The sequence below is a fragment of the Lygodium microphyllum genome, chromosome 18, assembly GCF_053477565.2.
Source record: "Lygodium microphyllum isolate KBCC chromosome 18, Lygodium_microphyllum_v1.1.10, whole genome shotgun sequence".
Lineage (NCBI taxonomy): Eukaryota > Viridiplantae > Streptophyta > Polypodiopsida > Schizaeales > Lygodiaceae > Lygodium > Lygodium microphyllum.
In genome coordinates, this window is record NC_141152.1 from 138,903,601 (window position 1) to 138,930,361 (window position 26,761).

Genomic DNA, 26,761 nt, shown 5'->3' on the forward strand with positions numbered 1-26,761 from the left:
ACCCATAGCCAACACACCATGGAGAACACAAGCACAAATTGACATTGACTTATGGCAAGAAAATCCACCACAAAACAATAGTTATAATACTCGAGGTAGGATTTCAAAGTCTTACTGATTTCAATCGGTCATGGATGCCATACTATGGGTAGGTTGCACTCACTAAGAATAGAATTGTCTTTTCTACCTCATCTTCTCTCCATCATCAATAGAATTTCCCTTTACCATTTACAACTCACCCACCTTCTCTCCACACTATTGCACACTACAATGACTATGAGGGCATGAGATTGGGATCTCCATAGATACCAAAGCATGATCTCTAGCTTGATGGTTGCATATATACTACTACTACTCATGGAAAAAACCTTAAAATAGTTATTATGCTCAAATATATGCTTGTTAGAGCAGAAATTTGTTCCTAAGACTATTCTAAGGATGAAAGAGGGTTAATGATAAAAGAGTATCCTTCCTTGCAAGTGATATTATATTATATGTTTTAATTAAAATTGATAGTTGAAGATGAGTTTCCTAAGAGATCTTCTGGTGATGAACATAAGGGACAATCTAGAAGTTATGTAAAAAAGAACCTTTACTACCTAGGCTACTCATCACCTAATGTACTACTAGGACTAGTAACTTTAAATAATGTAAGATAAATAAAGTACAATGATATACTTGGGATGGAATTGTTTATCTTTAGTACTGGTTATTATTGTACTTAACATAACAAGGGTAATTTATTGTGGATTGCATCTTCTTTTGCGAAGCATATGAATGATGCTGTTTTAGTTTTTTGTATTTGTCTTTTTAAGAAGAGATTGATTTTTATGGAATATCCAAAGTTATTTTTGGATTTATGTTATGAAAAATTAATGTTTTTCTAATTGATAGGCTGATTGCCTTCGTTGTATACTTCTACAAAAGCTCTTGTGCCCTCATAGGTGGATATTTGGTTACACACTAAACCTTCCCCAAGGTTAGTGGCTAGATCCCTTCAACAAGGGGATAGTTTGAGCATGGTGGAGGCTAGGACAAGCCCCATGTATGAGAGGTCTCTTTGTAGGAAGGACATTATGTTAGGAGGTGCAAGTGTACTAGGGTTCTCTGACCATATATCCCTTAGGTTTGTTGAGGATTGGCCTAACCCCTATGAGCCTAGGATGAGCTTATTGTAAGGTCTTATTTCCTTTTCTCTCTTTCTCTCCCTCTCTCATTTCCTCTCCCTCCCTCACCCTCACCCTCTCTTTCTCTATTTCCCTATTAGGTTTAATGATTTTTCTCTCTTTTTCTCTCTCCTCTCCCTCTCTCATTTCCTTTTTTCTCTCCTCTCCCTCTCTCATTTCCTCTCCCTCCCTCACCCTCACCCTCACCCTCTCTTTCTCTCTTTCCCTATAATGTTTAACATCTCTCTTTTTCTCTCTCCTCTCCTTCTCTCATTTTTTTCTCTCTCCTCTCCCTCTCTCATTTCCTTTTGCTCTCTTCGTCTCCCTCTCTCATTTCTTCTCCCTCCCCCACCCTCTCCCTCTCTTTCTCTCTTCCCCTATTATGTTTAATGTTTTTTCTCTCTTTTTCTCTCTCCTCTCCCTCTCTCATTTCCTCTCCCTCCCTCACCCTCACCCTCACCCTCTCTTTCTCTCTTTCCCTATTATGTTTAACATATTTTCTCTCTTTTTCTCTCTCCTCTCATTCTCTCATTTTTTTCTCTCTCCTCTCCCTCTCTCATTTCTTCTCCCTCCCTCACCCTCACCCTCTCTTTCTCTCTTTCCCTATTATGTTTAATGTTTTTTCTCTCTTTTCCTCTCCCTCCCCCTCTCTTTCTCTCTCCCGCCCTCTCCCTCTCTTTCTCTCTTTCAATGTTTCCCTCTCCATCTTCCTCTCCCTCTCCCTCATTTCCTCTCCCTCCCCCTCTCTTTCTCTCTCCCTTCCTCTCCCTCTCCCTCTCCCTCCCTTTCTCTCTCATTTCCTCTCCCTCTCTCAATACACATGAATTATACCAAAAGCAAGTAAAAGAGAGAGAGAAAACTCCCTCTGTCATTTTCTCTCCCTTCCCCTCCCCCTCCCCCTCTCTTTCTCTCTCCCTCCCTCTCCCTCTCCCCCTCTCATTTCCTCTCCCTCTCCCTCTCCCTCTCTTTCTCTCTCATTTCCTCTCCCTCTCTCAATACACACGAATTATACCAAAAACAAGTAAAAGAGAGAGAGAAAACTCCCTCTCCCTCTCTTATTTCTCTCCCTCTCCCTCCCCCTCCCCCTCCCCCTCTCTTTCTCTCTCTCTCCCTCCCTCTCCCTCTCTCATTTCCTCTCCCTCCCTCTCCCTCTCCCTCTCTTTCTCTCTCATTTCCTCTCCCTCTCTCAATACACACAGATTATACAGAAAACAAGTAAAAGAGAGAGAGAAAACTCCCTCTCCCTCTCTCATTTTCTCTCTCTCACCCTCACCCCTTTTAGGTACTTTTAGGACTAGTGCTTTTGCCAATTCTTGTTTCACATCCTTAAAGGATACTTGATATGGATCACTCCAAATAAACAAACATATAAAGGATAATATTTGTCAATGGCAATGTCCTCTTAGATAATGCATTAATAAATCCTTGATAATATCAGACTAATGATAGAAAGCTATGCACTTGTTTAGGAGTACATGGACGACTCATAGAAACAATAATCTTTATCTTTTTAGGATCAGTTGCTATATCATCTAAGCTAACCTTATGGCCCAATACCAATCCATAGGGCACTGCAAAGTCGCACTTTCTTGGATTGGGTGCAATGTAAAACTTCCTTCACTACTCAAAACATTTTCTCAAAATAATCAATTGTCTTTCCCTTTTGGTAGCTACCCCTAGATCATTAATGAAGACCTTCAACTCCTCTAAGAAAATATTACTAAAAGTTTCATCAACCATATGTTGTGAGAAACCTAGCATATTGCATAATCCAAAAGCCATAACATGATATCCAAAGGTGTCAAATACAATGATAAATGTCATCTTTAACTTGTGTTCTATGCAATAACCATTTGGTTATAATCAACAAAGAAATTCATAAATAAATAGATATCCCCACTAGCTAATTAATCTAAAATCTGATCAAGGAATGGCAGTGGATAGTAATCTTTATCCGTCAATTTATTAAGCTCCCTAAAATCTATGCAAAGCCAAATCTACCTTTTTTATTTCTGATAAGTATTGATAAACACCACTATGTGTGTTGTACAGGAAATATCTCCCCAACCTTACACAATTCTTATAGCTTCTCAAATAGTCCATCCCTTAGCTTAAAAGGCATACATCTCATTTTTTATCAAATAAGATGGCTAACCTCCTTTAGGGGAATATAATGCACAATCAAACTAGAAGGAGGAATATCCCTCAAATGATCAACATAGCTCTAAGAAAAAATATTACAGAATTCTTGGTTTAAGGACACATAGTTCTTCCCCTCTTCCAAATAAAGCATATATCCTAATTGATTGATGGTGGCTCATTTAATGTATTGATATCTAGCTCAATCGCATCCACATCTCTAATTCTATCTTGAGCTTCTATCGACTCATTTAGAGTCAGTTGATAGGCATCTTTTGTAGTGGACCCCTCTCTTGAATCATGGCTTAATGAAGTCCACTGTTTCTAACATGGTTCACACATACAGTGATAAACTGAACTGCTCTCATACCATCTTTACTGCGAATCCGTGCATAAGCAGATCCATCATCCATGACCTTTGTCAAAAATCAGATGCCCGGTACGTATATCAACTTGAAAGTTGGATTGCAAGATCCATGGCCTTCCTAATAATACTTGATAGCTTGGATTCCTTGCAAACCTGATACCCAAAAGTCCAAAATGCATTCCACATTAATACTAATTATGTGGACTATGGTAATGCAATCTTTTGATTGTCTTAAATTGTCATCAGTCATCCAAAGAATTATGGATGTATCCTTTGGATTTCCAGTCCTCCCAACCTTTCCATCAATTCTACACTCATAATGTTGACAAATGTTCTCGTATTCACAATGGCATGATCTACTTATATGCTTTCAGTATATGTTTCCACCCTTATGCAATGCTTTTTAGCATATTCAAATAAATCATCTCCGATATAGGCTATGCCCAAGGGTTTGATGATATACGTAGTGCAAAGGATCTTCTTAACTCTTTATACACTCTTGGAGATAAGTGGATTGGTTGTAGGAGATTCATATCAGGCTTTACCTTGCAAAGAGAATTGACTAAGTCAAATTCATAATAATTAGCAATGGTTCTCTTCTTCCTCCAAACCATTCTTTCTCTTGTTTTGTTGAACATGCTTAGGTGTCTCCTTCTTGGCTTTTACCTTTTTCTTTCATAGCTCCTTATTGGATTGAGCTTTACTATCAGTAGTTTCTAGAGGACCAACTTTCACATTAGGGTTAAGGACTTGCATTCCCTTATCATCCTGTTGAGGGTTAATCTCAAAAGGTTTTACATTATCCCTATCACCTTCTACAACCTTTTGTCCTCTTCTAATGGCTCATAAATTGGAAGCCTCAATGGTGTTAAAATACAAATTTTTGATAAGACTAATACCACTACCACTAGGTAGCTTTTCTACAGTAGCTTTTCCTCTTTGTAATATTTTCTTTGGTCCCTCATTCTACTAAGGTTATTTTCTTGTGCTCAATGATTAACGAGAGTTGGTTGCGTAATTCCTTGTTGAAGAGAGTTCTTCTTACTCTACCAAGTACTAGCTAGATGGCCAAACTTCCCACATTGTCGCATTTAACATTACGTCAAATTCTCAGAAAGTATTGATCACCATACCACTTACAACTAAGTCTTGATGGACCACCCTCTTCAAGACGTTGACTTCTTATCAAGTTTTGCTACTTCTTTAGAAAAGTAACATCTATGGCTATTTTTCTATACTGTTACATTATCATATTGATATAATGCTTCATCATGTCCTTAACTTTCCCAAGAACATTTGATGCACTAGATGCATAGCTTTCATCATATGCTTGTCATTTTGTTGACCTAACCACCTGATTAGGGATCAACATCTGATTAGTTGTCATAACATTAGAGTTCATTATTTTTCTTCCATTATTAGTGGAATCATTTGGTTAGCCATCGGCATAGCAACATTAGGAGAAGCCGGTAGCACGGACACATTCTGCATTATGCTTCCTCTTCCATTCAAATTTTTCATAGATGTACTGGTTGCACATTGACTTCCACTGCTCAATGAAAATTATTTCTAGGGCCTAGATTTAGGTTTGCCATAGATGTGTAGGGTGCTTATAAGCACGACTCTATCTCCTCTATCTGTGTAATAGAAATACCTATATATGAACAAGATAAATATTACTCAAGTGCAATTGGATATTGAAGTCTACTCCATGCAAAAAGTACTATAGTTAGAAAACAAGTGGAATAGAAATAGAGGTTTGCAATTTTTGAAACACCTCTTTTAGTTTCTTAGCGTAAGCTCGATTTTCATAGGACTCTTGATGTGTCACATTCATACCACATAGCCAATACTGACCACCTCTCTTAGAGGAAAACTCTCTTCAAAATGCCATAAAGAATAAGTTGATTGTGCTTGTGATTCCAACTGCCAAGCCATGGTACCTCATCGCAACTCTTTATTTTAGAGTCATGTTGAGAAACATCATAAGATGTCTTGAACTCGATAACAACTGAACATTAATTTCTAAAACGCATTGATGTGGAGCTTTGCATCTTCCTCTGCTAACCCATTAAAGATTGGTAGAGGGAAACCAAAGGCTGGCAATTCCAATGTTCTTGCAAGTATTGCAATAGATTGTACCATAATGATGATTGGATTCACTATGAGGGTCTCTATTAGTTGGACTACATCCCCATTAAGATGTAGATTAACTTATGAGAGTAAGAGGCATGGTAGAACTTTCCCCTTCCATTAATGAGTTGGCTCAGATAGTAGGATCAACAATACTTCTCTTTCTTTAGGATATCAAACTACTATGCTTAGAAGAATATCTCCTAAGGATCTCAGCTCACTATCTAGCTCTTTTGTCTCTTTCTTAAGATTAGATCTTAGTTTGAAGGTATCTATCAAGAAATAAGGAATTTATTTCAATGCTCTTTGGCATACACTGAACAAGTGGCCCCTATTAACTAAGATTCTAAAATCGCCACTTATTAGCAACTACTGCAAAAAACATCACCTATCAATATAAAAAATGGGCCCAATACTAGTTGTAGGACTCTAGTTAGCGGGCTCCTATGCTCACCAAATCACCCTCACTGCCTCACGACTAGGAACATCTAGAGGCTATACACTAATCTAGCTAAATGATGTGTATAGCCTCTAGATGAATCACAATCCACTAGGCTTCTGGATTAGGTTGTTGCTTCATAACATCAAACCTTAGAGTCATTAAATGGGGTTTAACAGGCTCAAATTGACAAACGAATACTTGTGTTGGATTCTTGGCATGGAAATCCACCTAGGAAATACCTATCTCCTTGATATGTCAGATGACACATTTTTTGCCAAAAACGCCTCTTTTATGAATCTCAAACTAGATATGAATACTTGTGTTGGATTCTCAAAGTCAAAATCCACCTAGAAAAACTCCACCTCCTTGATATGTAATCAACACTTTTTTTGCCAAAAATGCCTCTTTTATGAATCTCAGGCCACTTTTGTGATTTAAATTTGGCTCTAAAATTCAACACTCAATTTTTCATTTTGGCAGAAACATTAGACATTGGGGTGGGAAGAATATCATGTGGTGGCAAGAATGCATGTTCCTTCCACATGTCACATCCCCATGCATTGTTTCTTCCCTCTCTCTGGCATTATGAAGGTAGCAACATCAATGCATGATGTCCCCATAAAATTGAGTCCCATCCACACTACCTCTAATCCTCTTCCCCCTCTTCCATCAATGATTGCATACTCCACCGCTTGAGTGGTGCATTGTAAGAAGTCATCCATGTCATGTGCATTCAATGCATATTAATGAAGGCGGTTGCAACTTATTCATCAATAGCGTCAGTTCCTCTCTCGGGGAAGTTACTATATGTATATCCTCTACATCACGTGCATTCAAGGCCTATTTATAAATATCCTTATTTTTTAATTTTTCTTGAATAAAATATAACCCTTTTCTATTCAATATGTAAATAACCCCTTTATATGACAACTTTTTGTATGTAAAAAATATATAAATATGGTATTTTAAAAATACCTTATTTTGAACCCACGTGATGCACACATATATTCATGAGTTACTTACTCGAGCTTCCTCTGTCTTTGTATAAAATACTACCTTTGCATACATGATGTAGTGCTTGAATCTCTTCTTGCAAAGACCATTCCAAAAGCAGAGTTTATGATCCATGTAGGTATAATTAATCTTAGGCATCCCTAATTGAAAACACAATCCAAGCTGATAGTATACATCATAGTCACTGAAAATATATAAAATATCTCACCCCTTTTAGGTACTTTTAGGACTAGCACTTTTACCAATTCCTGTTTCACATCCTTAAAGGATACTTGATACAGATCACTCCAAACAAACAGACACTTAAAGGACAATAGATTTTTCAATGGTAATGTCCTCTTAGCCAGTGCATTAATAAATCCTCGATAATATTTGACTAATAACAAAAAGCTATGCACTTCTTTAGGAGTATGTGGTGGACTCATAGCAACAATAATCTTTATCTTTTTAGGATCAATTGCAATACCAGCCATGCTAACCACATGGCCCAATAGCAATCCATAGGGAACTCCAAAGACGCACTTTCTTGTATTGGGTGTAATGTAGAACTGCCTCCACTACTCGAAACATTTTCTCAAAGTAATCAGTTGTCTTTCCCTTTTGATGGCTACCCCTAGATCATCAATGAAGACCTTTAAATTCTCTAGGAAAATATCACTAAAAGTTTGATTAGTCATATGTTGCGAAAAACCTAGCGTATTGCATAATCCAAAAGCCATAACCTTATATGCAAAGGTGTCATATACAATGATAAATGTCATTTTTAACTTTTCTTCTTTTGCGATAGCCATTTGGTTATAATCAAGGAAGCAATTCATAAACAAATAGATATCCCCACCCACTAACTAATCTAAAATTTGATCAATGAATGGCAGTGGATAGTAATCTTTAATCGTCTATTTATTTATAAGTCCCCCTAAAATCTACGCAAAGCGAGATCTTTTTTTTTCCTGATAACTTCCGGTAAACACAATTGTGCGTGTTGTATAGGAAATATCTGGCCAACCTTGCACAATTCTTAAAGCCTCTTAAATAGTCCATCCCATAGCTTAAACTCGGGGACGCCACTCATCAATATATGTATATATAACGTGAGTTCAAAATAAGGTGTTTTTAAAACACATTTTTTACATACAAAAGGGTGCCATATAAAGGGGTTACTTACAGATTGAATAGAAAAGGGTTGTATTTTATTCAATAAAAATTCATAGATTAGGATATTTATAAAAAGGCCATGAACGCACATTATATAGAGAATATATATATATAGTGAACCCCCCGAGAGCTTAAAAGGCACAGATCCCATTTTTTGTCAAACAGGATGGCTACGCTCCTTTAAGAGAATAGAATGCACAATCTAACTAGGAGGAGGAATATCCCTTAGCTCATCAACATAGTTCCAAGCAAAAATATTACAAAATTCTTATTTTAAGGACACGTAGTTCTTCCCCTCTTCCAAATAAAGCATATATCCTAATTTAATTGATGGTGGCTCATTTAATGTATTGAGATCTAGCTCAATCACATCCACATTTCTAATTCTGACTTGAGCTTCTATCAGCTCATTCAGAGTCACTTGATAGACATCTTTTGTAGTGGACCCCTCTCTTGAATCATGGCTTAATGAAGTATCATTGCCAAGAAAGATCCTCTAATCCATCTAATTCTGTCAAAGATAAGGATACTCTCTCGCTTTGAGTAGATTCAGGATATGCATCCACTATTACACATCTAGTATCTCCCATAAGTGGTTTTGGGCCAACTAGAGGGGCAAACAACCTCGGATTCACGATTCAATTGGAGGGTTGGCTTTCTACTATCAAAATCTATTACCTTGGCCTCTATCACATGCTTTGTGGCTTTTGGATTAGGTAGTTGCTTCATAACATCAAACCTTACAGTTATTAAATGGGGTTCAATAGACTCTGATTAACAAATGAACACTTGCTTTGGATTCTTGGCATCGAAATCCACCTAAGAAATTCCTATCTCCTTGGTTTGTGAGTTTGACACATTTTTTGCCAAAAATGCCTCTTTTATGGATCTCAAGCTAGTTATGAATACTTCTGTTGGATTCTTGGCATCGAAATCCACCTAGAAAAACTCCACCTCCTTGATATGCAATCAACACATTTGTTTGCCAAAAATGCCTCTTTTATGAATCTCGGGCAACTTTTGTGCTTTAAATTGGGCTCTAAAATTCAACGCTCAATTTTTCATTTGGACAGAAACATTAGACATTAGGGTGGAAAGAATACCATTTGGTTGCAAGAATGCATGTTCCTTTCACATGTCACATCCCCATGCATTGTTTCTTCCCTCTCTCTGACATTATGAAGGTAGCAACATCAATGCATGATACCCCCATCAAATCAAATCCCATCCACACTACCTCTAATCCTCTTCCCCCTCTTGCATCAATGATTGCATACTCCACCACTCAAGTGGTGCATCTATAAGAAGTCATCCATATCATGTGCATTCAACACATTTAAAATTGTCATTTCCTTATATGCTCAGTGTATTAGAAATGATAGGTTGTCCATTATTGATTCTCAAAGTATAAGCTTGAGGATCAATGGCTACATGATACAATCAAGTTGCTGAATAATGCTATGCATTGAAGATCAAGATCTCGAGCAACTTGTAGGTCCAACGATGCTACTACTTAAGACTAGAGCATCGATGTATTATGCCCTTGGAGCTATGGAAGTGTTAAGATTTGGCATTGCAATTTGCATTGTTGTTATGGTAGTCAACAACTACCTAGACTCTAGGATAGAATCAAAAATATGTGTCTCATGCTTGAGGGTAATTATTGCTCCTACTTGTAGATAGCCAATTAAAGTAAACACTATTGCACTCTCATTGCACTTAGCCTATGTAATGAGACCTTAGAGTAGTGAATAGCTCAAGATCCCTATGTTGCTACTATCATTCCCATAGATTGTGCTAATAACAATCTCATATCTATTACCTAAATATGTAAGGTCTCATGATTCATGTAACCATGACTCATCCATGTTTCAATGTTTTTCTATTGTACATAGACAAGATTCAAGTCATCTTTCATTTTGATGACTCTTTTTTTATTTTATTATCCTTAATGAAGACAAATTGATCAAATCCAATATGAGATGGAGCCAATGATAAAAAAGATCAAGAAATACCAAATACAACACATTTATTCTTAATTGATTATGTATTTTTAAATAGGTACTAGTCACATCCTTTTTGGTTCCCTCTCTCCATCTTCTTTTAAATGATAGAATCCTATTCTAATTAGAGCTCTTGATTAGTTAGATCACTAGTTTAAACCTTGGCTTAGCATGATATTGTGTTTTGATAATAAACTTCTTGATTCTTGGATTATCATTCAATGAATGGGGCTTTTTGAAATGTGGATGAATACCATATGCATATACTTGATTTTGAGACTCGTGATACGAGCTTATTATCTTTCCACCTACTCCAATGGGAACGTCTAGCATTTGAAATTCATAAATATGTGGATAAATTAAGATAAGATATTATGGCTAAGACTAAAAGGAAACCTTCTTAGATGCTCTTATATCAAATTTATGTTTTCATTAAGGTTTCAATGTAAAAAAGGCTATGGATTTGTTGCAAAGGTCGGCAACATTTGCACTCTTGAAGTTTGTCACAGAAGTCTGAGAGTCAACACCTAGTCCGTTACAAAATTTCAGATTGCAAGTCGATTGCTATTTAAGTCATCTAAAGGTTTACAATTGAGTCCTCTAACTCAAGTAAGTTGTCAAAGGTTAAAGGTTTAAGAAACTTTAAGGTAGTCTTGGGTAATATTAATCTAGAGACAATTCACATATTTCAAGATCTAGGGTTAATCTAATGTTAGATTGTTAGAGATCCTTAGAACTTGGGAACTATACCACACTTTCTAAGGTTACCATAGAGAGCAAATAGACTCCTTAGTAGCAAATGTTAGAGAGACCCAAAAATGTCTTACTCTTTCTTGACATCACCCTTTGATTTCTATAAGACACATGTTTAAATCACATATTTTGTACAGACTATTCGATCTATGTGTAGTGAATACACATGTACCATCAAGGAAAAGCCCAAAAAACTAGGGCCAAAGTGTTACAGAATTCATAAAGATAACAAAGGGAGTTACATCCTTAGTCAACCTAGAAGACATAACTACAAACTTGTAGTGACCGAACATGTATCTTTTACATGTACCATCAAGGAAAAGCCCATAAAAACTAAGGCCAAAGTGTTACACAATTAATAAGGATAACAAAGGGAATTAGATCTTTAGTCAACCTAGAAGACATAACTACAAACTTGTAGTGACCGTACATGTATCTTCTACATAGTTATCATCTTTATATTTGATTCTTACTATCCCTACCTAAGATCTCCCATCATGAGATCCTTTGCGCTGAGTTAATTGAACAACTCATAAATTCAAAGTATAGATAAACAATCCATAATAGATGATAGATGATCAATCCATAGTAGTGGTCTAAGTCTTGCTCAGCAAAAGGAGGCATTCAACCTAGAGTTCGCTTTTCTAGGAACACAATATTAGGATGTTATCGAGAGCAAATATTATATACCATTTAGATCTTCATCTTTATCTATAAACGTAGGTACTCCAAATCTTGTTGATGGGACCTCCGTATAAATGAGCACTGCCGTCGACATCGAAGAAGTTTTCTCGGAATCGGGTTCTCTGGCTGGCAGTGACTCGTCAACGGTCGCACCACGATGTCAGGGTGTCATGCTGAGAGAGAATCCATCCCTCCGTAATAATATAGGAATCTGTGCTGTTCATCGTAGCACGGCGCACGCTCAATCACAGAGGGAATCAACGGTCTTCTTCGTAGCACAGTACGCAATGCAGAGGGAATCCGGTTCCCAGTCTGGCCTCTAGGCTGTGGGAGACATATAAATACAGCCAATGTCAGCCGTAGATGATAGCTCCCTATCGCCTCCTCAATTCTAGTCGCTCTTGCGAATTGCGAATCTGATCAGCTAAGTCACCTGAGGTAAATATATGAAAGCTCTGAGCTCTCTCTCTCTCTCTCTCTCTCTCTCTCCGGAATTGTGGCAAGCTGTCAAACTTTATAATGCATGTAATTGCTCCAGCAGCTTGAAGATAATATCCCAGCTAGCTCGACCCGCCCAACGTGGCTTGTAGGTCTCAAACCATCGACGTCGTGCAGCTGTATTATATTTGTGTGACTCTGCAGCAGCTCTAAGTAAATACTGTGTTAGAAAATGTGACTTGTGGATCGCTTAATTAATCAAATGCTAATGTCAAATTATGGCAGATGGCACAGATGATGAAGCAGGCCGCTGCGCCAGCTTTGGCTAGGGCGACTGATCAATCGGTGGACGTCCATGCCAGTGACTGGAATAACCGGATTAGAGACGCCGCTATAAAGATCGCGGGTAAAATCCCGGAAGTAGGTGCTGTTGTAAGCATTCTTGTGGGCTTCTTCTGGCCGGAGAACAAGGTCGACGTTTTCCAGGCCCTCAAGGCGGACATGGTAAAGCTCGTCAAGAAAGAGATTCTTGCTCACGAGCTGAACCGACATCAGTCTGAGATCGATGGGCTCAAAGTTACCATCAAGCGATACAAGGCGGTACACACACACACACATATATATAGCTGATTAACTCCATTTAGTAAACCCCACGTCGACCATCTGCATGCGGCAGCACTAATAATATTATCTGTCGTTGATCTGTAATTCCAACACAATATGAATCAGCTTAATAGTACACGGATTGGCGGTAACTGCGATCATCTTGTTCTAATTTGTATTTGCAGGCTCAGACTCACGAGAAGGCTTATTTTCTAAACGGCTGGATCACGGAGGCTGACCAATTGAGTGTCATCTTTCGACAGTCGGAAAACAACATCCACCTCATCTCTCCCACCATCACCCTGGCTCTGCTTCATCTCGCAGCGCTGCGGGAGAGACTGGACTTTGGCAAGTGAGTGGGCGTGCAGGAGAGCCTCATTACGTGCAGCAGCCATAAATTGGTTCAATTGTGATGTCTAGATGTGAAATCGTGCAATTTAGAGGGCCATCTTTGTTTGTGCGATGAGTAGACGATTACATGATGGCATGGTAAAATATTAGGTTTAGGGTCTTACAAAACCAATATGCATAAGGTTTGATATTATAAGGCGGATTCGCGAGCTGTTAGGGAACATAGTTGGGGTAAACTGTTTGATATAATTATAAGTTTCAGCTATGAGGCTACAATTCCTGTGTATTCAGCAGCATAAATCATCTTAGCCTCAGGTAAATCATCATATTTGCCATGTTGTGACTGCGTGGGTGGTTATATCTGTAGGGAACTCTATCACGAGGACAACACAAAACAGTGGAAGAAGGATCTTGAGGATATGTATAAGACGTACATCGTGGACTTTCTGCCGATGATCTTCCAGAAGTGGAAAGCCTGGAGGGAAGACCAAGTGCAAATTAACCAGTGGGTCTCAACGCATGCAACTACAGTCCCCCCCTTCTTTATGTTCGAGGCTCATGCGACGGTTGTGGACACCGTTACAGGTAACTGCAGCTCCAAAGTTATGTCACATTGGAGATATGGCATGATCATTTACTTGACAAATCTTGGTCTGTGGTACACCTTCATAATTAAGGTATTTTGAAAAACTAATCGTGCTTTGCAAAAATGTATTGGATTAGGTGAGACAAAACGGTTCTTTAAAGATAATCTAAACTCAAAGATACATTTTAAAAGCATCTGTGAAGACCATAAGACGCGGATGAAGAACGATGCCTTTGCTGATATGGCCGGTTGCATATCCACCACATTCGTGTTTGACAAGCTCTTACCTGACAACAGCAGGAACTTCCCCAAGTATGACAAGAAGGTGTTCGGTCGGGTGTTCAGAGGCCCATATGCCCAAGATCTTTTCTATTCTGAGTCTTCTGATGACAATGGGCAAACACGTCCAGATCATGACGACTACACACCCAACTCCGGCCCAATCACCAAGGTATAATGAACAATATAGAATCGGGATACTGTCCGACTACTATCTCATGTGCATGCAATAATTGTACCGCTCGTGCAATCATTCTGATTCATGTCTACCATGGATCTAATATCTAAGCAATTCAGTTGTTGCTATTTCCAATTTTATGATTTTGCAGGTGATCATCAGAGAGTGGAACACCATTGACGCCATGCAATTCATCTATGCCAACCGCCAAGGGCAGTTGGCTGGCAACCCGAATGGGGGAGCGAGGCACGACGTCGATGTGACGGGAAAGCCCATATATGGACTTCGCATGGGTTTCTCTAACAACCTGCTCACTTATGTCCAGATCAACTACTGTAATGGTGCAAAATCAGAAACGTACGGGAACCGTAGTGGCTGGCGATGCTATGAAGCATCTGCCAACGGGCCCTCTGCCTATAGGCTCAGTTCATGGAGCTTCAAAGTAAATCGAGGCCCTTCGAATACTCATGGCCCTGGTGCAATCCAGCTGGAATATGCACCGCAGATAGATGATCACTAGCTGCATCTTGTAGGCATGGGGATGGATACTACTAGCTAGGCTAATGGGAATAACAACTACTAGGCTAAGGGGAATAAAAACTACTAGGCTAATGGGAATATCAATGCAGTCATAATAAGAAATTGTAAACGTTATCTATATACATGTATAACTGTAAGTGGCTGATAAGGGTCTTTTACTTCCGGGGGCCTCAAATGAACTATGACTAGTTAATTTACACCTCTCTTGCCTTAAATCCATGCTGTTGTTAACAAGCGGGGTGAATAATGCTCACTCAGAATATAAAGATAGTTGCAAACCTCTTCAATAAGTTATTGCACGTTTCTCCTAAGGAAAATCTTTAAAAAAATATCAACAAAATAGTCTATTTTCCAAAATTGGCCAGAAATTGATATGTCATCTTTAAAAAAGTCACAAGTTCTAGTTGTGTTTAAACTACTATTACTAAAATAATAAAAGTGATCTAGAAAATCTTGCTTTTCTAACACATTTTCTTTACATAGGAATTTTTGTAAATAGAAAAAATCTTATACACTAGAATATCTAGTTATTTTCCTATACAATAGTGCCAACTCCATGAACACAATGGATGATGTAATACTTACAGAAATACCAGTTTTGATAATATGTCTTTCTTACATTCTTGTTGAGGCATATAATCATAGACTTGCAATATGAAATCCATCTTGTTCTTAATCTTGAGATCTTACTCCAACCTTGCCATTTTGGAAATTCTAGTTTTGTGTGCTCATTCACAAGCACTAAATATAAATACACAAAAGAACTTAATGTGCGGCTAGCATAAACATTGTTAAAGCCTTCTTTGTATAAGATGATGATATTAAATGCACACCATACTCACTTCAGAGTATGATCTAAAGTGTCCAACAATTCATAGATCTACTAGACAACATCATGCTAACTTTGCAAACTTTCTATGCTTCAATAAAGTGTTGATAAAGTCTATGAAGCAACTTTAGTAGAAAATCGCACACTTCACAACAAAAGTGGAATCCTCAGCAACACAAGAAAGAGAATAAATCAATTTGCATGGTAATGCATGCCAATTACATATTTAGAGCTCACACATCAAGTATTTGGTCAAGCATCTCTTTTCCCTTTTGTGTTTTCTCCCTCTTCTCAGTTTGCTAAGTTCTTGAATGGATGCGTACATGTGTGCTAGATGAAGAGATCCCCCACCTCCTAAAATAAAGGACATAAGCTCTTTAAATGTTAGCATAACCTTTTTAGTTCTCTTCCATAATCTTGGCTCAACTTCTCGATCCTTGTCAAGTAGTTTCGTAACAACTTAGAGGTACATCTAATCCCGAGCAATTCACAATATGTGTATCCTTTATATCACATGTGTTCAAGGCCTATTAATAAATATTATGCTTATTTGTGAATTTTCCCTTGATAACCCTTTTCTATTCAAGCTATAATATGGGACCCTTTTGTATGCAAAAATACTACAACAGAAACGAGGCATAGACGCGCATGTTAGACGCGCAAAGTCGGGCGCGTCTATCATCGCGTTTATAAGTGCGTGTAAATAGACACAAATTTTGTGTCTATATATCCGCGCAAATAGACGCCAATATAGACGCGCCAGCAGACGCACAATTATTTAACCACCTAAAATTAGAATTCATATAATTAAAAAACCAAAGTAAATAATTATTTAACCACCTAAAATTGATTCTTGAGCATGCACGTGTGTGCATGATAAAAACCATAGAATTAAGAATACACATTGAATCATTGAATTAAAAAAATAGAGTTAATAATTACTTTTTCATTGCTCTGTAATGAATGGCAGTTCCTCCAGTTGACAAGCCTGATATAAGTAATTAGCGACAAGCGACAGAAACCTTACAATTAGTAGTAAGCATTGCAATATGTATCTCGTAATTTCTGTACAACTTGAAGATGATAAAAAATACTTCCTTTTTATTATGAAAAATTCAATTTAGCTTTAAACTTGACTATTGATTCTTGAGTATGCACGTGTGCGCATGATAAAAACCATAGAATTAGGAATACACATTGAATCATTAAGCAAAATAAGTATGTTACAGTGAATGATCCATCTCATCTTCAATGAGATCAGCCCTTGCTAAACTATCTACTTCTAGGTCTATGTTACCAAGAGGTAACGAAACAAATAAGTCTATCCCACTATCAGATGTGTTGCTAGATTGCTCAATAACTTCATCAATATCATCGACAATCATATTATTGTCTTCTTCTGCGTTTCCGTGAACATCCTCGTGAGGTTCATCTTGTACTATATCACGCATATCATCCATTATGATGTCATCATGCACATCATCATTAATTGTTGGATTGTCATCTGCTATCTCCATGTCGGTAATGTTACCATATATTAGTTTTGAACGATTAGATATAGGGATGACATACCACCATTGGTTATTGTTTACCATTGGATGATACACAACCTGTATTTGAAAAACAAAAGCAAGAAACTTAAATACTTATTATATTGTGTATATATATCACATGTATACATATTAAAAAATTAGCCTTTGCATATATACATGCTCGCATTGTTGAGGTAGTACTAATGTGTCATTCTTGTTTTGGTGAAATTTTGTAGAGTCAATGATTACAAAACCACTTGGATGACGTTTGATTGTGTAATGCTCACCATTTGTTACCACTTCTTTAAACCACTTCATATCCAGTACATATATAAAGAATCGTCCGAAGTCAAGTTTTAGAATATCTTGGATCAAGCCACAATAACCTTCCATGGTACCATTGGCATCCTCGAAGTGAGCAAGGACACCACAATCTTGGGTATTTCTCTTTTCATCTATACGTTGAGTTCAAAGATGTTTACCCTCATACCAAAGTGCATTGAATAATGTGCACTAGTAGTAAAAGATAAAAGATCAAACATGTCAATTATTTATATAAAATAAAACTTATAGAAACAAATTAATTGATAGTATGTCTCACCTTTGATAAGCAACCTCATGCATATTCCCACTCTTCTTGAGATATATTAATTTCCTCCTCTTTTTCCATTCTCTCCATTTCCTCATGTAACCAATCTATATCAATATGACGTGGGAACGCATTTAGATGATTTGAAAATGAGACATTACGTCCATATCTAGTACGAAATTCTTTTCTTTCACTTTTTCTTCTTGCCCTTGCTTCATTATATAGTGTCACCCATTTGCTCATTACATCACTATTGAGCACGCAAAAACTATTTAACTTACGAAGTTCTTCTTTTGTTAGCACTTTACTCATTCCTTTTCCTTGAGGTACTATAGAGGTCATCCTCAAGTCTTCATCATCTTTCCATAGTTGTGGTTGAGAGGGATCCACTTCAGCAATATATTCAGAGATATAAACAAGGGATGATTGCACTAACCAACCCTCAGCCATGCTTCCCTCAGGCCGTGCTTTTTGCCTCACAAAATCTTTCAAGGTTTTCATGAAGCGCTCAAGAAAAAACATCCACCTTACATGAACTGCCCCACAAAGTGCGATCTCATCAATCAAATGTACGAGTAAATGTAATTGAGTAGTCAAAATGGATCGAGGAAAAATTTCCTCCACCAAACAAACCACCTCAACAGATAATACTCTAGCATCTTGCAATGTGTTTGGATCAATTTCCTTCGAGCTCACGTATCTGTCAATATGTATTTGAGAATTATTTATTTTTGCGTAGAAATTAAAATATATATAATGAAAAAATACAATGTATACACATCTCACAAGCTCTCCCATCTTGTAAATGATATCACGTACATCTTTGGATACACAATGGGATATGCTAGTAGGAAGTACGAATCGAATGTAAACAATATTCATAGATCAAATGATTAGTTGAGGAAAAAGTTATCATACCCCAAAGTTACACATAGTTACTCCACTAATTACTATATTCATGGTTAGAGATACCCTCATTTGAATCATTTTGTGCCAATCATGGGACTTCAAACCAGATAGTTGCTCCACACGTCTTTTCATTTTCTTTATGAAGGCTCCCTTGAGACATCTCATACTTCCTGTGGGTGTTCGAAAGCTATATATTTGTTCCTTCACTATTTTTTCATCGTTCTTTGACAACATCCAAGGTGCATGGCGTAGGTCAATCTTTCCTCTAGGTCCAATGTGTGGCGAGGCTCGTCTCATGCGAGCAATGTTACGTAAATCCTCCCTTACATTAACTGAATCACGAGCCCCTATTAAGTGATCCCATAATGTAGATACAACATTTTTGAATATGTGCATGGGGTCCAACATGCTATTGATCTTGAGTTTAGTCTAGTATGGAAGATGAAAAAATATAGAGAACCTAACAAACAAACAGTATATTATGTAAACAATTTATCATGCTAAATACATTAAAGTCAATCGAGAGAAATGCACTTCTTACCGACTCATGTCGAGTGAAGGGTGGCTGTCGGCATTAATCCATCTCTCCTTCCAATCTCGAATGATTAGAGATTGTGGAGTCATTCCATTAGTAGGGAGAACATATTTGGGATAGTCAATAGGAAAAAATCAATGATGATTTTCGTAGATAACCTTTTTTAAACGTGCCGGCCTAGAGGAAACTAGAGAGGGACCGCAAATAGGACATGCATGATATCCTGACGTTGTTAAACCTGAAAAAACAAGTGAATTAATAAAATGCAATTGATTCAAGTCTTGAATTTCAAATATAGAGTTATATACATGTACCTAAACACTCTCCGTATCTTGGAAAGTCATGCATGGTCCATAACAACATGGCCTTCAATGTGAAATCTCTAGAGGATGTAGATGCACTTGTATCTTGCACCTCAATACCTTCCCATAACATTTCTAACTCTTCAATCAAAGGCTCTAAGTAAATGTCCATGTTTTTTACCTTGTGCTTTCTAGGAATCAGAAGGGACAACATTTCATGTCCCTTTTTAATTGCCAAGGATGGAGGAATATTATAGTTCACCAATACCACTGGCCATACACTGTATGATGTGCTTTTGATGCCAAATGGATTGATTCCATCCATACCTAAACCAAATCTCAAATTTCTTAGCTCTTCTTTGAAAACAGGCCACAAATTATCTATATGTTGCCATGCCGGTGTGTTTGCAGGGATCCTCCATTTTCCATCACTTGAACGATGACTAGCATGCCATGCATGAGCTTTCCAATAGACTTACACTTGAACATAAGTTTTATACGTGGAACAATCGAAAAATGTCACAAAACCTTACGAGGCACATCCATTGACTTAATCTCCACTTTGTATCTTCATTCGCCACAAACAGGACACTCTCGTGTGAACTCATGAATCCCACGAAATAAGACATAATCATTGACACATGGATGAATCTTGACATAATCGAGGCCTCCCAGAGATGTCAAGTAATGTCTTGCTTGCTCTCTCTTAGTTGGAAATTTGTTTCCTTTTGGAAGCATTTGTGATAATAACCTACATATATTTTTAAAAGTCAGTTAAAAAACCACCAACATATATTTCTGTCTGATTTCAAAATAGAACAATTAATATTATGATTCATAAGCCAAACTGAATTGATACCTACTTCAATAACGCATCCAAACTGACATTACTCCATCCATAAATTGTTTGCAAGTTAAGTATCTCGAGGGACGCATGAAGAACGGAGTACATACAACCTTCATACAACGAAGTAGATGATGCTACATATAGTGGATCATCTGGCTTCGTAGAGTGACCTTCTCCCTGAACCGGTTGCAAAAATAGATGGTGTACCATGTTGTCCAAAATCTCATCCTCTACGACTTGATGGGGCATTTCATGAGGGCTACTATCATGTTCGTCAGTCTCTACTCTTCTTGAAGACTCTGCCCCCTCGTGTCGACGTTTTGCAGCCTCTCGACGCTCGGGAGGGAGCATCTAAGGATGTGGCACCGCATCCTGCTCAACCACAAAAGGGAGTTTCATGTACGTTGATATATAATTCTCGTAACATAGACTAGCAATCTTAGTGGTAAAAAAAACAATGAATACCGGTGATTTTTCTCGGTCCCATTCTCCATACAAGCTGAGGTGTGACATTGCAATTCGACGTGCTTGAAAAATACACCCTCGACAACGATCACACATGCATTTAATTTTTCGTCGTAGCCATGCATCTCGATTATGAAGACACAATGTTTCATCCTCACTTGAGGATGTGCTCATTGACTCATCAGCATGCACCGCACTAGGTGATGACGACGACATGATTAAACCTAATTCATGACAACATCAAAATATTTGTCATTCATATATTTACATAAAAACTTAAACCTAGCGTATTAATTATTCTAAGATCTCAATTTTAAATACACAAAAATCATCATAAATACATTAAAACTTATGATAAGAATTCACTATCAAAACTTATCTTTTAAAACAAAATTTATGATAAAGCCTAAATGCGCGTCTATATCCGCGTTTACGTATGCGTCTATATTAGCATCTATTTTCGCGTCTATGTTCGCGTTTATACTCACGTCTACCGGAACAATAGATGCGCATATACACGCAAAAATAAACACACACGTCAAAATTCAAACCATACTTAAATCATTTCTTTTCAAACTTCGCCTTTTCTTTCCTGTGTTTTTTGCAATTCTGAAGCTTAAGTTTAGCCGACATGTGGTCTCTTCATGCCTCACCTCCTCATGACTCACCTCTTCTTTCATTTCAAATACACAAGAAGGGAAAAAGGAAAGCCAAGGAGAGGAAGAAAGAGAGAACAAGAGAGAGGAGAACAAGAAGAAGCAGCAAGCATCAAGGGAGGATAACTTACCAAGGAGAGGAAGAAGGAGAAGGAAGAAGCGCCACCACCTGCCACACCAAACACCCAAGGTGAGTCTCTCTCTCTCTCTCTCTCTCTCTCTCTCTCTCTCTCTCTCTCTTTGTTTCTCTCTTTCTCTCTTTGCTCTGTCTGTGTATTTAGGATTTCTGATTCCATTATGTATTGCATTTTGTAAATCATCAATGGCGGTCGTCGGGCTAAAAATGAGCCGACTGAGCGCGTTTGATAGCGCGTCTACATTTCAGTGTAGACACAAGTACAGACGCGAAAAAATGTTTCCTCTCATTGCGTCTGAGGGCGCGTCTTAGAGCGTGTGTGCTGGCACGTGTGCAAGTCAATCTACACGCGTGCACAGATTGACCTGGAATTTGCATCTGACAGCACGTCTGTACTGCATCTCAGATGCGAATATAGACGCGCTGAACAAAAGGTTGACTTTGGGAGCGCGTCTGAGAACGCGTCTAACCTACAATTTAGACGCGGTTGTACACGCGCCAGCTCTCCGAGCTCTGATAAAAAACAGTAATATTTTTGCAATGATGAATGTGGCCAATCCCATGTTTGTGTTTATCAGTTTTCTTGTTTATGAGAAGCATTAATACTTAACTTGTATGCTCAATGTCTAAAGAAAGCTCTTTGAAAATGTAGGTAATATATGATTTTTTGTATGCAAAAAAATTTGTCTTTTTCCTGTGTTTTTTTTGCAGATGTCATATACTGGTTCATCTAGCATTGACCCGGATTTGGATCGCATGAATGATACATTGGCCTCATTTGGCAAGGGGGTCAATGCATTTTTTGGAGGTTTTCCTAGTAGGGAAGACTTCCTAGGAGAGATGACTAGACACCTTGGCCGCTCTCCCACAGCAGTGTTCAGTGTCATGTTTGGAGCGTCTTTGATGTCTTTGCCTGGCACTACTTCCCAAACTCCACATGCAGGTACTCCACATGCAAGTACTCCACATGCAGGTATGCCATATGCAGGTACTCCATGTGCAGCACCTGTGTGTGCATTGGCTGAAGCACGTGCATCTACAGAAGCATGTGCATCCAGCGAGGCAGAGGGTAGTCGACAGAGAGGGAGGAGGGAGAGTCGAGGGGGAGGAAGAGGCTTGTGTGGGGGTTGCCTAGGAGGTGGTGAGCGATCACCCTCACTAGTAGATCACGTAGAGGAGCTTGTACGCCAGTACTATAGAGTTACAGATGTTGGTGGCATCTTCCATGATGATGAAGGAAGGGATGTAATGGCGTACATGAGGAGCGTCGTGCATGCGACGTATAAAGATTGTTTCATTGCCTTTAAAAATCAGAAAAGTGGCTTGTGGCAGGAGGTGTTGAGGGCAGTCCATAGGAGGTACCCAAATCCTGAGGGTCAGCGATTCTTGGATGATTGGGGACGCACAAAAGTGAGGGATATGCTTCACAACAAAAGATCCCACCTCATGACACACGCCAGGGACTCACTGCGGAGGCAGGAGGAGGGGTGTGGAGCCTATAGCCAACCACCTATGTGCCACCACATAGAGTGGAAGAAAGCCAAGAAGAAAGCAACAGAGAAAGTGAAGAGTCACCAGCACGCAGAGGCGCGACGGATCCAAATGGAAACCATGGGATCGTTGCATTACAGATCGGGTGGTAGAGAGTCGTGGAAGGTGGAGTTTGTAAGTATATTTTGATTTCTAGTTTTTTAAAATTTATATTTCTTTCAATTCTTTATATAATTTGTTCTAATATATTGTGACTCGTAATTTTTTGTATATATCATAATTGTTTTGCAGACTACTATCATTGGTAGGATACCTATTCCTAGAGAGGTAGGTTACCATAGAGGCCATAACCGCGCAACCACATGGCTTTACATCTATGAGGAAGGTCTCATCACTAAGGACCAATACAACCGGGCCATGAGGATTCGACAACCAGAGGAGGTATGTTTTTCTTACTTTCCTATTAAAAGTATAGCTAATTATAACTTTTTCTCCACCATGTCTATGTAAGCAACCTTGATCTTTTGTGTGTGTAGGCGAACCCGGATGTGGAGCATAGTGAGGAGGGGGATAGCGATGCTAGCAGCCATGGTGGTACTAGTGAAGATGTTTCTTCTTCAGATTCGTAGAGGAGCACCATACCTCCTCATGAGGCCTTGTTTTCTTGTATATGTATGATCCATCTTTGAGCCTACTGCTTGCGGCCATGCTTTAGGTCGCAAGCACTTAAACTTCCCATGTAAATGCTTTTGATCTATAATGAATACATGGACTTTTATTTTCAATTCTTGTGCCCATAAGATACATTGTCTTTTTCCCAAATGCACAATCTAATGTATGGGAGGGGAAAAAAAAAACCCGAGAGCATGTATGCTCTCTGGTTTTTTTTTTCCAGTTCTGTTTTGCGCATCTATTCGCGCGTCTAAATTGCAGAAAATGCGCGTTTATACGCGCGTCTACAGTGCACAGTACACGCGCTCCATAATTCAAATTTAAAAAAGAAATTAAATATCTTTTTTTAAAAAGGAGATTTTTTGTTTTCTATTCGTAGCGCGTCTATAAGCGTGTCTATATGCCCGTCTAACTGCCAAATAGACGCGCTAATGAACGCGTAAAATGAATTAAATAAATAGCAATTTTGGTTTATTATACGCATGTATTCACGTGTGTATCTGTGCGTCTATTGCGCGTCTATTTTTGCGTGTAAATTCATTCATACATGCGATTATAGACGCGACACGGTAGACGCGCAAATAGACGGGAGGATAGACGCACCCGTAAGATTTTCTCTATATTCAAAAATCGCGTCTATGAGGCCTTTTTGTTGTAGTGAAAATATGTAAAAATGATATTTTAAAAATCTCTTATATTTATATATGCATATATTCATGACTTACCTTCCTATATGTCTAATAAACAATAGTTGGACATCATCTTTCTAGATCAATACAATTTCTACCCTTCTTAAGTACACAACTCATTTTTGCACCCAAAGGTATAGAAAAACCAACTAATGAACTAAACCATATTATCATCAATAATCCTAATATTATATATATATATAACTATTCATGCCTCAAAATAGTTTAGGAACAATAATTTGGATGTGAAAACAAGTCAGTTAATCTATGATCAACTTCTATTGTTTTGATAAAGATTGACCATAGTCTTAGCTCATCTACATGCTTGCACTTGTTATGGAAGAGAAGATAAAACTATTCTCTACTTTGAATTTGGTGAATTTTCCTTTTAAGATTTGATAACTATTCATTATGAAAAACCTATTAGTAGAGAGAAAATGATTACATGTATTTATACATTAGTAGTCACTCTAAGAGGTAGACCAAATAATCCTACCATATAAAATACTCATTGAAGCTCCTTGTTTAATGCATGTGCCACACTATCATGTTGTCATATGCTTTGGAATATAACACAATGAAGTGGTTTACCACCATAGAATTTTTAACATGTCCTTACAAAGGATCTATTTAATGTGAAATCTTAACCTAAATAAATGTCAATTGATGCACTACGCCCAACTTTATTTGCAAGACGCACCAGTGTTATTGGTAGTCTCATGAGTTATTCTAGCTAGTTTAAAAGTCTGTTGCATAATATATGTGATCTCTTCATGTGTAGGATCAAGTTTGGTTATAATCTAGAGCCTTTGAACAAGATATATGGAAACTTGATGAAATATATCAAGGTGCTATGAAAATGTACTACTTCACATGTAACCTAATAATATGCATTGGGCTAGTAACAAAACTTTATAATTTATAAGGAACCTAAATTCATATATTGCCTCAATTTGGTGTGAAAAATGTACACTTTTGTATGTATCTTGATGTAGTGCATCAAGCTACTTATAAAGCTTCTATTTTCTACAAGCAAACTTGATGCATTGCATCAAGTTAGTATAGGAGATATACAAAGTATTATGTGGCTTGATGCAGTGCATCACGTTGGTGGGAAAACTTGCATAAATTGCAAGGTATCACGTTCGTATGAAAAACAAACAACATTGTATGTAGATTGATGTAGTATATCAAGTTGTTGCAATAAGTTGTACAATTTACAAGGAAACTTGATACACTTCAATAAGTTAACACAAAGAACATATAATATCCTAAATAGCTTGATGTAGTGCATCATGTTGATGTAAAATCTTGTATAGTTTAGAAGAAAAATTGATGCATTCCATAAACTTAATATAAGGTCATGCAATGTTTAATGTAGCTTAATGCATTGTAACAAGTTTCATGTAATAATTTTAATGTTTTTACATAGTCTAAAGTTAAGTTTTTAAAGCTGGATATTGATGCAATACATCAAGATAGCCTCAAAACTTATGTAAGTTTAAAGGAACTTTGATGTATGAAATATCGGTATGATAACCTTGAGGTTTTCTTTAAACTTGATGCAGTATATTAGCTAAAATCCAAAAAGATGTAAAAAAACTTGCAAAATCAATGCAAATTTTGAGAGAAATTTAATGAAAATGAACTCGATTTTGCCTTTAAAAACTAGGCATAAGAGGGAGAACCCCATATAAATCTGCGTAATATGTACTATTAGTTGAGGAAACTTTAATGCACATTTAGAGTGAAGCATCTTCCTTCCGATGTCTAGGTTACATTAGAAGAACCACAATATAGTAGCTACATTATGCACAATACATACTTTAGCTTCAAAACTCGAGGCACTTGTAGTTTACATTTGTAACAAGTGAGATACACATAGACTAGGGTTTAGACATCTAGTCACATTGACTAGGGTATATAAGGTGTAAGAGCCCTAGATTAGGGCAACTAGTTATTATCAAGATCATACTCTTAACCTTCATCTCCTGCTTCCATGGCTTCCTCCTTTCTTCTCTCCTCTTTTCTCTCTTTCTCTCTCTTCATCTAGTCTTTTTCCTTCTTCTTCTTGCTCGCTTTCTCTCTCTTCAGCTCTTCTCCTCTCTCCTCTCAACTTCTTTCATTACAAGTGGTATCAGAGCTTTAGGCTTTGGTCCTTTTCTTCTTTCCCCTTTCTTCCTTTTCAAATCCCAAAAACCCTAGTTACTCAATTTATAGGTACACATACAATAAGAAGGACTACAAATAACTTCAGCTTTTTGAAGTAAGCACGAGC

At 37.7% G+C, this 26,761-nt stretch overlaps 2 protein-coding genes across 4 annotated transcripts; both read left to right on the forward strand.

Annotated features, from left to right (window-relative positions):
• The first annotated feature begins 12,156 nt into the window (after positions 1–12,156).
• LOC148021438 (uncharacterized) lies at positions 12,157–15,006 on the forward strand. Of its 3 annotated transcripts, none has more exons than XM_087699309.1 (6): positions 12,157–12,294; positions 12,580–12,894; positions 13,083–13,249; positions 13,616–13,833; positions 13,972–14,285; positions 14,443–15,006. In XM_087699309.1, exons 2-6 carry the CDS (start codon positions 12,580–12,582, stop codon positions 14,809–14,811), a joined length of 1,383 nt encoding a protein of 460 aa, XP_087555435.1. In that variant the 5' UTR covers positions 12,157–12,294; the 3' UTR covers positions 14,812–15,006. The 3 variants fall into 3 exon arrangements, with proteins under 3 accessions (XP_087555435.1, XP_087555437.1, XP_087555436.1); XM_087699311.1 differs by lacking the exon at positions 12,157–12,294 and adding an exon at positions 12,421–12,442; XM_087699310.1 differs by lacking the exon at positions 12,157–12,294 and adding an exon at positions 12,486–12,507.
• Positions 15,007–15,204: 198 nt separating this feature from the next.
• On the forward strand, positions 15,205–23,889 carry LOC148021439 (uncharacterized). Its single transcript, XM_087699312.1, has 4 exons — positions 15,205–21,685; positions 22,343–23,296; positions 23,414–23,563; positions 23,659–23,889. Exons 2-4 carry the CDS (start codon positions 22,343–22,345, stop codon positions 23,749–23,751), a joined length of 1,197 nt encoding a protein of 398 aa, XP_087555438.1. The 5' UTR covers positions 15,205–21,685; the 3' UTR covers positions 23,752–23,889.
• Positions 23,890–26,761: the final 2,872 nt, after the last annotated feature.

Excerpts from the sequence above, each read along its gene's own strand:
- LOC148021438 (XM_087699309.1), top strand. The coding sequence starts at position 12,580 with ATGGCACAGATGATGAAGCAGGCCGCTGCGCCAGCTTTGGCTAGGGCG. Across the intron at positions 13,250-13,615 it reads GAGAGACTGGACTTTGGCAA|GGAACTCTATCACGAGGACA; the intron begins GTGAGTGGGCGT and ends TTATATCTGTAG. Across the intron at positions 13,834-13,971 it reads GGTTGTGGACACCGTTACAG|GTGAGACAAAACGGTTCTTT; the intron begins GTAACTGCAGCT and ends GTATTGGATTAG.
- LOC148021439 (XM_087699312.1), top strand. The coding sequence starts at position 22,343 with ATGTCATATACTGGTTCATCTAGCATTGACCCGGATTTGGATCGCATG. Across the intron at positions 23,297-23,413 it reads AGTCGTGGAAGGTGGAGTTT|ACTACTATCATTGGTAGGAT; the intron begins GTAAGTATATTT and ends ATTGTTTTGCAG. Across the intron at positions 23,564-23,658 it reads GGATTCGACAACCAGAGGAG|GCGAACCCGGATGTGGAGCA; the intron begins GTATGTTTTTCT and ends TTGTGTGTGTAG.